The following is a 12132-nucleotide window of genomic DNA, read 5'->3' as shown; positions in this document are numbered from 1 at the left end:
TTGTTATTCACCTGTCGTGGTGGAAGTTGTTGTCGTAGATATTGTAGAGGGTGTTGTACTTTCTAAAGATGAAGATAAATGAGTTACTTCAAACATCACATTATCAAATGTCCTTTTAATTTACAGCATTAATTATATTTGCAGAAAAATGTCAAAATTAGCAATGGTGATTACACTATCTATTCCTTGAAGTGGACAATGTAAGACAGGCAGTCTCCTTAGTTGTTGTACCCGCACACTTAGATCTCTCTCTTCCTCCACTCTGTTAAGAATCTTACCATTTTATACTTGCTTTCACTGTTCTTTTTCACAAAATGTACAAATTCACATGTTTCTGAATTGCATCTGCCATCTATCTATCTTCTCCATTAATCCTCCTGCAATGTCCTGCATTCTTCTTCAGCGCTTGACAGAACTACTAATATGGTATAATCAATAAACTTCAATATCATTCCCCTTGTGACTATACACAAATCATTAATATTAATTGAAAGCAAAAGGGGCCCTGTACAGTTTTCTGAGGCACGCCACCAAACAAACTCACCAATATGAAAAACTGGCATTACCCCAAATCTTTGCTGTCTGTTCACCAGGAATCTCTCTATTTTTGTGACTATATTCCCATTGGTTTCAGATGCCTCGATTTTTGTAACACGTGGAACCGTAATAAATGCTTTCTGAATTTTTTTATACACAAACATTCAACACACTGATTTCTTCAAAAAAAATCAAGTGTGAAATGCCCATCAAAAATCCATGCTAACTAAGTGTTAACTAACTGTTGCATGCTAACTCAGTGTTCATTAAACTTATCCTGTATTATGAACTCTAGAAATTTACTTGCATTCAAGGTAAGATAACTGGCTTTCAATTTCCTGGTGCATCCCTCTCCTCTTTCTGGAATACCTGCCACCCTCCAGTGCTCAGGCACAAATCCTGTTTCAAAACTTTTTGGAAAATTACGGATAGTCCCTCCTCTATCATCTCCCCAACATCATTCAATATTTTGGGATGCATGTCACCTAGTCCTGGTGACCGTGCTACTTTTAGTCCCATTAATATCAATAGTTTCTTTCGGAATATTTGCTTCCAGTATTAGCTCTTCCACATCCTCCTTAAGCATTCCTAAAGTCCCACTTTCACTTCCCTTCATGATGTTGCAAAAATTTATTTAAAATTCTTAGCATGTATAGAAACCAAAATGTGAAACAGAATTATAACTTGGAGCTGTTTTCACAAATCCACATATAATATCAGATATAGTTATTCACCTGTTGTAGTGGTGGTTGGAGTGGTGGTTAGAGAGGTGGTGGGAGTGGTGGTTGGAGTGGTGGTTGGAGTGGTCACTGAAAATGAGGAAAAGTTATTTCAGTTCATTATCTCACAATGACATCTTTTTGACTTTTAATATTAATCACACTTGGTAACAAAGTTACAATATTAGGAATGATCCACATTTTTTAAAGCATCCATTAAGGGGGTGTTTTGGGCAGAGAAGGTGTGGCCTGAGGTCCCTTCAGCTGTTGTCACTGCTGTTTCAAAGGGTACAGTGAGTAGTTGAAGCCACTGCATCATTGCCATTTTGTGATAAGGACAAGGTCAGTACTCCAGGCTAATCTTGAGCAGGTGTTCAGCTCAAAAACACACTGATGCATCAGTCATAAAGCTGTGTTCCTGTCACATACTGAAAAAATTCCCATTGCACTCCCATGTTTTATTCTATCACCCGCCTAACCTGCTCAGCAGGAAAATGATGCCATCAGATCAACTGCCCATTTTACACACTGCCCAAATTTTACTTTGAATAGAAAATAAAAATTGGGCGGAATGTGAAATGGGCACTTAATCGGATCCTGATCCTTTCCCCCCTGGCGGGTTAGGTTAAAATTGCACCCATATTTCCTGATTGCTACATTTCCCTTTGCATCCATGAGCAACAGACAATTTACAGTGTCTTTGAAACATTTTTGAATAAAAATTTTGAATACACATACGACTTTGAATGATATTAAATATCTTCACTTGTCCTAATTTGCCATGGTTTTGCTTATATTATTCGCCATATTTATCTGTTGGTGGAGTGGTCACATAGAATGTACAGCACAGAAACAGGCCATTTGGCCCAACAGTTATCTTTATTCCTGAACCTGGTCTGACCTCATCTCCAGTTTCTTTTATCTTCAAGCTTTTGTTACTGCTCCCAAATCTTTTTATATTTCTTGATAATTTAATTTTGGAGTTCCTCTTTGCCTTCCAAATTGTTTTTTTGACTTCTTTCCTAATTTTTTCATATTCCTTTTGTCATCCTCTCCTTTATTGTCTCTGTACTTAGTGTATGCCTTTTTCTTTAGTTGCAATGTTGCCATATTTCTTTATTCATCCACGATGTATCATTACTGGCTAGTTTGTTCTTGCTTTTTAGTGGGATATATTTCTCCTGGACTCTATTGATCACCATTTTAAATGTTTCCCATTGGTTGGAGTTGTTACACTTGTGGTTGTTCTTTGAAGAAAAGTAAGATCATTACAAAACTATATTTATAAGTTTGTGTGATGAGCTTGCTCCATCGGGAATTTCACTGCATACAAGTTGATACGAACAACTACCAATAACATTGACATTTTTTTCTAGTCATAGTCCTAAATTATTATATCACATAAACATTTGTTATTCACCTGTCGTGGTGGAAGTTGTTGTCGTAGATATTGTAGAGGGTGTTGTACTTTCTAAAGATGAAGATAAATGAGTTACTTCAAACATCACATTATCAAATGTCCTTTTAATTTACAGCATTAATTATATTTGCAGAAAAATGTCAAAATTAGCAATGGTGATTACACTATCTATTCCTTGAAGTGGACAATGTAAGACAGGCAGTCTCTTTAGTTGTTGTACCCGCACACTTAGATCTCTCTCTTCCTCCACTCTGTTAAGAATCTTACCATTTTATACTTGCTTTCACTGTTCTTTTTCACAAAATGTACAAATTCACATGTTTCTGAATTGCATCTGCCATCTATCTATCTTCTCCATTAATCCTCCTGCAATGTCCAGCATTCTTCTTCAGCGCTTGACAGAACTACTAATATGGTATAATCAATAAACTTCAATATCATTCCCCTTGTGACTACACACAAATCATTAATATTAATTGAAAGCAAAAGGGGCCCTGTACAGTTTTCTGAGGCACGCCACCACTCAAACTCACCAATATGAAAAACTGGCATTACCCCAAATCTTTGCTGTCTGTTCACCAGGAATCTCTCTATTTTTGTGACTATATTCCCATTAGTTTCAGATGCCTCGATTTTTGTAACACGTGGAACCGTAATAAATGCTTTCTGAATTTTTTTATACACAAACATTCAACACACTGATTTCTTCAAAAAAAATCAAGTGTGAAATGCCCATCAAAAATCCATGCTAACTAAGTGTTAACTAACTGTTGCATGCTAACTCAGTGTTCATTAAACTTATCCTGTATTATGAACTCTAGAAATTTACTTGCAATCAAGGTAAGATAACTGGCTTTCAATTTCCTGGTGCATCCCTCTCCTCTTTCTGGAATGGGGTGTAATACCTGCCACCCTCCAGTGCTCAGGCACAAATCCTGTTTCAAAACTTTTTGGAAAATTACGGGTAGTCCCTCCTCTATCATCTCCCCAACATCATTCAATATTTTGGGATGCATGTCACCTAGTCCTGGTGACCGTGCTACTTTTAGTCCCATTAATATCAATAGTTTCTTTCGGAATATTTGCTTCCAGTATTAGCTCTTCCACATCCTCCTTAAGCATTCCTAAAGTCCCACTTTCACTTCCCTTCATGATGTAGCAAAAATTTATTTAAAATTCTTGGCATGTATAGAAACCAAAATGTGAAACAGAATTATAACTTGGAACCGTTTTCACAAATCCACATATAATATCGGATATAGTTAGTCACCTGTTGTAGTGGTGGTTGGAGTGGTGGTTGGAGAGCTGGTTGGAGAGCTGGTTGGAGTGGTCACTGAAAATGAGGAAAAGTTATTTCAGTTCATTATCTCACAATGACATCTTTTTGACTTTTAATATTAATCACACTTGGTAACAAAGTTACAATATTAGGAATGATCCACATTTTTTAAAGCATCCATTAAGGGGGTGTTTTGGGCAGAGACGGTGTGGCCTGAGGTCCCTTCAGCTTTTGTCACTGCTGTTTCAAAGGGTACAGTGAGTAGTTGAAGCCACTGCATCATTGCCATTTTGTGATAAGGACAAGGTCAGTACTCCAGGCTAATCTTGAGCAGGTGTTCAGCTCAAAAACACACTGATTCATCAGTCATAAAGCTGTGTTCCTGTCACATACTGAAAACATTCCGATTGCACTCCCATGTTTTATTCTATCACCCGCCTAACCTGCTCAGCAGGAAAATGATGCCATCAGATCAACTGCCCATTTTATACACTGCCCAAATTTTACTTTGAATAGAAAATAAAAATTGGGCTTTCCCGCCTGGCGAGCAAGGTTAAAATTGCCCCCGTATTTCCTGATTGCAACATTTCCCTTTGCATCCATGAGCAACAGACAATTTACAGTGTCTTTGAAACATTTTTGTATAAAAATTTTGAATACACATACAACTTTGAATGAGATTAAATATCTTCACTTGTCCTAACTTGCCATGATTTTGCTTATATTATTCGCCATATTAATCAGTTGGTGGAGTGGTCACATAGAATGTACAGCACAGAAACAGGCCATGAACTCTAGAAATGTACTTGCAATCGAGGTAAGATGACTGGCTTTCAATTTCCTGGTGCATCCCTCTCCTCTTTCTGGAATGGGGTGTAATACCTGCCACCCAAATTTTACTTTGAAAAGCAAATAAAAATTGGGCGGAATGTGAAATGGGCATTTAATCTTTATTCCTGAACCTGGTCTGACCTCATCTCCAGTTTCTTTTATCTTCAAGCTTTTGTTATTGCCACCAAATCTTTTTATATTTCTTGATAATTTAATTTTGGAGTTCCTCTTTGCTTTCCAAATTGTTCTTTTGACTTCTTTCCTAATTTTTTCATATTCCTTTTGTCATCCTCTACTTTATTGTCTCTGTACTTAGTGTATGTCTTTTTCATTAGTTGCAATGTTGCCATATTTCTTTATTCATCCACGATGAATAAAGAAATATGTTTGTTCTTGCTTTTTAGTGGGATATATTTCTCCTGGACTCCATTGATCACCATTTTAAATGTTTCCCATTGGTTGGAGTTGTTACACGTGTGGTTGTTCTTTGAAGAAAAGTAAGATCATTACAAAACTATATTTATAAGTTTGTGTGATGATCTTGCTCCATCGGGAATTTCACTGCATACAAGTTGATACGAACAACTACCAATAACATTGACATTTTTTTCTAATCATAGTCCTAAATTATTATATCACATAAACATTTGTTATTCACCTGTCGTGGTGGAAGTTGTTGTTGTAGATATTGTAGAGGGTGTTGTACTTTCTAAAGATGAAGATAAATGAGTTACTTCAAACATCACATTATCAAATGTCCTTTTAATTTACAGCATTAATTATATTTGCAGAAAAATGTCAAAATTAGCAATGGTGATTACACTATCTATTCCTTGAAGTGGACAATGTAAGACAGGCAGTCTCTTTAGTTGTTGTACCCGCACACTTAGATCTCTCTCTTCCTCCACTCTGTTAAGAATCTTACCATTTTATACTTGCTTTCACTGTTCTTTTTCACAAAATGTACAAATTCACATGTTTCTGAATTGCATCTGCCATCTATCTATCTTCTCCATTAATCCTCCTGCAATGTCCAGCATTCTTCTTCAGCGCTTGACAGAACTACTAATATGGTATAATCAATAAAGTTCAATATCATTCCCCTTGTGACTATACACAAATCATTAATATTAATTGAAAGCAAAATGGGCCCTGTACAGATTTTTGGGGCACGCCACCAAACAAACTCACCAATATGAAAAACGGGCATTACCCAATATCTTTGCTGTCTGTTCACCTGGAATCTCTCTATTTTTGTGACTATATTCCCATTAGTTTCAGATGCCTCGATTTTTGTAACACGTGGAACCGTAATAAATGCTTTCTGAAGTTTTTTTATACACACAACATTCAACACGCTGATTTCTACAAAAACAATCATCAAATGTGTGATGCCCATCAAAAATCTATGCTAACTAAATGTTAACTAACTGTCACATGTGAACTAAGTGTTCATTAATTTTATCCTTAATTATGAACTCTAGAAATGTACTTGCAATCAAGGTAAGATAACTGGCTTTCAATTTCCTGGTGCATCCCTCTCCTCTTTCTGGAATGGGGTGTAATACCTGCCACCCTCCAGTGCTCAGGCACAAATCCTGTTTCAAAACTTTTTGGAAAATTACGGGTAGTCCCTCCTCTATCATCTCCCCAACATCATTCAATATTTTGGGATGCATGTCACCTAGTCCTGGTGACCGTGCTACTTTTAGTCCCATTAATATCAATAGTTTCTTTCTGAATATTTGCTTCCAGTATTAGCTCTTCCACATCCTCCTTAAGCATACCTAAAGTCCCACTTTCACTTCCCTTCATGATGTGGCTAAAATGTATTTAACATTCTTGGCATGTCTAAAAACCAAAATGTGAAACAGAATTATAACTTGGAACCGTTTTCACAAATCCACATATAATATCGGATATAGTTAGTCACCTGTTGTAGTGGTGGTTGGAATGGTGGTTGGAGTGGTCACTGAAAATGAGGAAAAGTTATTTCAGTTCATTATCTCACAATGACATCTTTTTGACTTTTAATATTAATCACACTTGGTAACAAAGTTACAATATTAGGAATGATCCACATTTTTTAAAGCATCCATTAAGGGGGTGTTTTGGGCAGAGAAGGTGTGGCCTGAGGTCCCTTCAGCTGTTGTCACTGCTGTTTCAAAGGGTACAGTGAGTAGTTGAAGCCACTGCATCATTGCCATTTTGTGATAAGGACAAGGTCAGTACTCCAGGCTAATCTTGAGCAAGTGTTCAGCTCAAAAATTGTAAACAATTTTACAACACCAAGTTATAGTCCAGCAATTTTATTTTAAATTCACAAGCTTTCGGAGATTTTCTCCTTCCTCAGGTAAATGTTCAGGATCTCCTTGAAGCCTACGCATTTATACATATTGAATAATACATGGTGTTTACAGACTGCCCCTGCAACTGCCCGTTGCCAAGGCAATCACCGTGTTCAGACAGAGAGGTGTCATCTGCAGAACCCCCGAATACACATTCAACAAAAAAACAAACAGGGAAAAAAAAGAGAAAAAAAACACAGAGAGAGGCAGAAACATCCGGAAGGCAGAGAGAGCCAGCAAATGACCCATTATATTAAAAACAGATAACATTTGTTCGCTGGTGGGGTAACGTGTAGCGTGACATGAACCCAAGATCCCGGTTGAGGCCGTCCTCATGGGTGCGGAACTTGGCTATCAATTTCTGCTCGACGATTTTGCGTTGTCGTGTGTCTCGAAGGCCGCCTTGGAGTACGCTTACCCGAAGGTCGGTGGATGAATGTCCATGACTGCTGAAGTGTTCCCCGACTGGGAGGGAACCCTCCTGTTTGGCGATTGTTGCGCGGTGTCCGTTCATCCGTTGTCGCAGCGTCTGCATGGTCTCGCCAATGTACCATGCTCTGGGGCATCCTTTCCTGCAACGTATGAGGTAGACAACGTTGGCCGAGTCACAGGAGTATGAACCATGCACCTGGTGGGTGGTGTCATCTCGTGTGATGGTGGTATCTGTGTCGATGATCTGGCATGTCTTGCAGAGGTTACCGTGGCAGGGTTGTGTGGCGTCGTGGACGCTGTTCTCTTGAAAGCTGGGTAGTTTGCTGCGAACGATGGTCTGTTTGAGGTTGGGTGGCTGTTTAAAGGCGAGTAGTGGAGGTGTGGGGATGGCCATAGCGAGGTGTTTGTCCTCATTGATGACATGTTGAAGGCTGCGGAGAACATGGCGTAGTTTCTCCGCTCCGGGGAAGTACTGGACGACAAAGGGTACTCTGTTGGTTGCGTCCCGTGTTAGTCTCCTGAGGAGGTCTATGCGATTTTTTGCTGTGGCCCGTCGGAACTGTCGATCGATGAGTCGAGCGTCATATCCCGTTCTTACTAGGGCGTCTTTCAGCGTCTGTAGGTGTCCATCGCGTTCCTCCTCGTCTGAGCAGACCCTGTGTATTCGCAGGGCCTGTCCATAGGGGATGGCCTCTTTGACGTGGTTAGGGTGGAAGCTGGAAAAGTGGAGCATCGTGAGGTTGTCCGTGGGCTTGCGGTAGAGTGAGGTGCTGAGGTGCCCGTCTTTGATGGAGATTCGTGTGTCCAAGAAAGAAACCGATCCTGAGGAGTAGTCCATGGTGAGCTTGATGGTGGGATGGAACTTGTTGATGTTATCGTGTAGTCTCTTTAGTGATTCCTTGCCGTGGGTCCATAGAAAGAAAATGTCGTCGATGTATCTGGTGTATAGTGTTGGTTGGAGGTCTTGTGCAGTGAAGAAGTCCTGCTCGAACTTGTGCATGAAAATGTTGGCGTATTGGGGTGCGAATTTGGTCCCCATGGCTGTTCCGTGTGTTTGGGTAAAGAACTGGTTATCGAAGGTGAAGACATTGTGATCCAGGATGAAGCGGATGAGTTGTAGGATGGCTTCCGGAGATTGGCTGTTGTTGGTGTTGAGTATTGATGCTGTCGCAGCGATGCCGTCATCGTGGGGGATACTGGTGTATAGTGCCGAGACGTCCATCGTGGTGAGAAGTGTTCCTGGTTCAACTGGTCCGTGGGTACTGAGTTTTTGTAGGAAGTCTGTAGTGTCGCGACAGAAGCTGGGGGTTCCCTGTACGATGGGTTTCAGGATGCCCTCGATGTATCCAGAGAGGTTCTCACACAGGGTTCCGTTGCCTGATACGATGGGACGTCCGGGTGTGTTGGCTTTGTGTATCTTTGGGAGGCAGTAGAAGTCTCCCACGCGGGGATTACGTGGGATGAGAATGCGTAGGATGCTTTGAAGGTCTGGATCGAAGGTCTTGATCAGTTTGTTGAGCTGGTGGGTGTGTTCTTTGGTCGGATCTGCGGGTAACCGTCTGTAGTGTTCCTGGTTGTCCAGTTGTCGGTATGCTTCTTTGCAATAGTCTGTTCTGTTCTGTATGACTATGGCTCCTCCTTTGTCCGCTGGTTTGATGACGATGTTGCGGTTGGTCTTGAGAGCGTTGATGGCGTTGCGTTGTCCAATGAGACAATCGACGATCCGGAACAGCAGACAGAGGGATCCGCGGTACAGCAACCGAAGAGGAAAGAGTCAAACTGGACTCCTCCGGAGGGTCGCTGCCCTCAGCTGGACATGTATGCTCAAGCTGTCAGGAAATGCGTCAATGCCAGATTCATCAGCCGCACTCAGAAGACAGTCCAGAATGTCACCCGAGCACAACGCAACGCCATCAACGCTCTCAAGACCAACCGCAACATCGTCATCAAACCAGCGGACAAAGGAGGAGCCATAGTCATACAGAACAGAACAGACTATTGCAAAGAAGCATACCGACAACTGGACAACCAGGAACACTACAGACGGTTACCCGCAGATCCGACCAAAGAACACACCCACCAGCTCAACAAACTGATCAAGACCTTCGATCCAGACCTTCAAAGCATCCTACGCATTCTCATCCCACGTAATCCCCGCGTGGGAGACTTCTACTGCCTCCCAAAGATACACAAAGCCAACACACCCGGACGTCCCATCGTATCAGGCAACGGAACCCTGTGTGAGAACCTCTCTGGATACATCGAGGGCATCCTGAAACCCATCGTACAGGGAACCCCCAGCTTCTGTCGCGACACTACAGACTTCCTACAAAAACTCAGTACCCACGGACCAGTTGAACCAGGAACACTTCTCACCACGATGGACGTCTCGGCACTATACACCAGTATCCCCCACGATGACGGCATCGCTGCGACAGCATCAATACTCAACACCAACAACAGCCAATCTCCGGAAGCCATCCTACAACTCATCCGCTTCATCCTGGATCACAATGTCTTCACCTTCGATAACCAGTTCTTTACCCAAACACACGGAACAGCCATGGGGACCAAATTCGCACCCCAATACGCCAACATTTTCATGCACAAGTTCGAGCAGGACTTCTTCACTGCACAAGACCTCCAACCAACACTATACACCAGATACATCGACGACATTTTCTTTCTATGGACCCACGGCAAGGAATCACTAAAGAGACTACACGATAACATCAACAAGTTCCATCCCACCATCAAGCTCACCATGGACTACTCCTCAGAATCAGTTTCTTTCTTGGACACACGAATCTCCATCAAAGACGGGCACCTCAGCACCTCACTCTACCGCAAGCCCACGGACAACCTCACGATGCTCCACTTTTCCAGCTTCCACCCTAACCACGTCAAAGAGGCCATCCCCTATGGACAGGCCCTGCGAATACACAGGGTCTGCTCAGACGAGGAGGAACGCGATGGACACCTACAGACGCTGAAAGACGCCCTAGTAAGAACGGGATATGACGCTCGACTCATCGATCGACAGTTCCGACGGGCCACAGCAAAAAATCGCATAGACCTCCTCAGGAGACTAACACGGGACGCAACCAACAGAGTACCCTTTGTCGTCCAGTACTTCCCCGGAGCGGAGAAACTACGCCATGTTCTCCGCAGCCTTCAACATGTCATCAATGAGGACAAACACCTCGCTATGGCCATCCCCACACCTCCACTACTCGCCTTTAAACAGCCACCCAACCTCAAACAGACCATCGTTCGCAGCAAACTACCCAGCTTTCAAGAGAACAGCGTCCACGACGCCACACAACCCTGCCACGGTAACCTCTGCAAGACATGCCAGATCATCGACACAGATACCACCATCACACGAGATGACACCACCCACCAGGTGCATGGTTCATACTCCTGTGACTCGGCCAACGTTGTCTACCTCATACGTTGCAGGAAAGGATGCCCCAGAGCATGGTACATTGGCGAGACCATGCAGACGCTGCGACAACGGATGAACGGACACCGCGCAACAATCGCCAAACAGGAGGGTTCCCTCCCAGTCGGGGAACACTTCAGCAGTCATGGACATTCATCCACCGACCTTCGGGTAAGCGTACTCCAAGGCGGCCTTCGAGACACACGACAACGCAAAATCGTCGAGCAGAAATTGATAGCCAAGTTCCGCACCCATGAGGACGGCCTCAACCGGGATCTTGGGTTCATGTCACGCTACACGTTACCCCACCAGCGAACAAATGTTATCTGTTTTTAATATAATGGGTCATTTGCTGGCTCTCTCTGCCTTCCGGATGTTTCTGCCTCTCTCTGTGTTTTTTTTTTCTCTTTTTTTTCCCTGTTTGTTTTTTTGTTGAATGTGTATTCGGGGGTTCTGCAGATGACACCTCTCTGTCTGAACACGGTGATTGCCTTGGCAACGGGCAGTTGCAGGGGCAGTCTGTAAACACCATGTATTATTCAATATGTATAAATGCGTAGGCTTCAAGGAGATCCTGAACATTTACCTGAGGAAGGAGAAAATCTCCGAAAGCTTGTGAATTTAAAATAAAATTGCTGGACTATAACTTGGTGTTGTAAAATTGTTTACAATTGTCAACCCCAGTCCATCACCGGCATCTCCACATCAGCTCAAAAACACAGTGATGCATCAGTCATCAAGCTGTGTTCCTGTCACATACTGAAAAAATTCCCATTGCACTCCCATGTTTTATTCTATCACCCGCCTAACCTGCTCAGCAGGAAAATGATGCCATCAGATCAACTGCCCATTTTACACACTGCCCAAATTTTACTTTGAAAAGCAAATAAAAATTGGGCGGAATGTGAAATGGGCACTTAATCGGATCCTGATCCTTTCCCGCCTGTCGGGTTAGGTTAAAATTGCCCCCATATTTCCTGATTGCTACATTTCCCTTTGCATCCATGAGCAACAGACAATTTACAGTGTCTTTGAAACATTTTTGTACAAAAAATTTGACTACACATACGACTTTGAATGATATTAAATATCTTCACTTGTCCTAATTTGCCATGGTTTTG

At 42.2% G+C, this 12132-nt stretch overlaps 1 protein-coding gene across 1 annotated transcript in view; it reads right to left on the bottom strand.

The window, feature by feature from the left end:
* LOC137341479 (mucin-2-like) overlaps positions 1 to 12132 on the bottom strand; it is a 112555-nt gene that overhangs the window by 36113 nt on the left and 64310 nt on the right. Inside the window, exons 32-37 of the mRNA XM_068004584.1 lie at positions 6720 to 6758; positions 5445 to 5495; positions 3947 to 4009; positions 2677 to 2727; positions 1272 to 1346; positions 12 to 62 (exon numbers count right to left, since the gene is read on the bottom strand). Of these exons, the coding sequence (XP_067860685.1) occupies positions 12 to 62; positions 1272 to 1346; positions 2677 to 2727; positions 3947 to 4009; positions 5445 to 5495; positions 6720 to 6758 (330 nt within the window). The remainder of the gene's footprint in view (positions 1 to 11; positions 63 to 1271; positions 1347 to 2676; positions 2728 to 3946; positions 4010 to 5444; positions 5496 to 6719; positions 6759 to 12132) is intronic.

The sequence above is a fragment of the Heptranchias perlo genome, chromosome 24, assembly GCF_035084215.1.
Source record: "Heptranchias perlo isolate sHepPer1 chromosome 24, sHepPer1.hap1, whole genome shotgun sequence".
NCBI lineage: Eukaryota > Metazoa > Chordata > Chondrichthyes > Hexanchiformes > Hexanchidae > Heptranchias > Heptranchias perlo.
The sequence above is the reverse complement of the archived record's forward strand: the minus strand, read 5'-3'. Positions and strand labels throughout refer to the sequence as shown.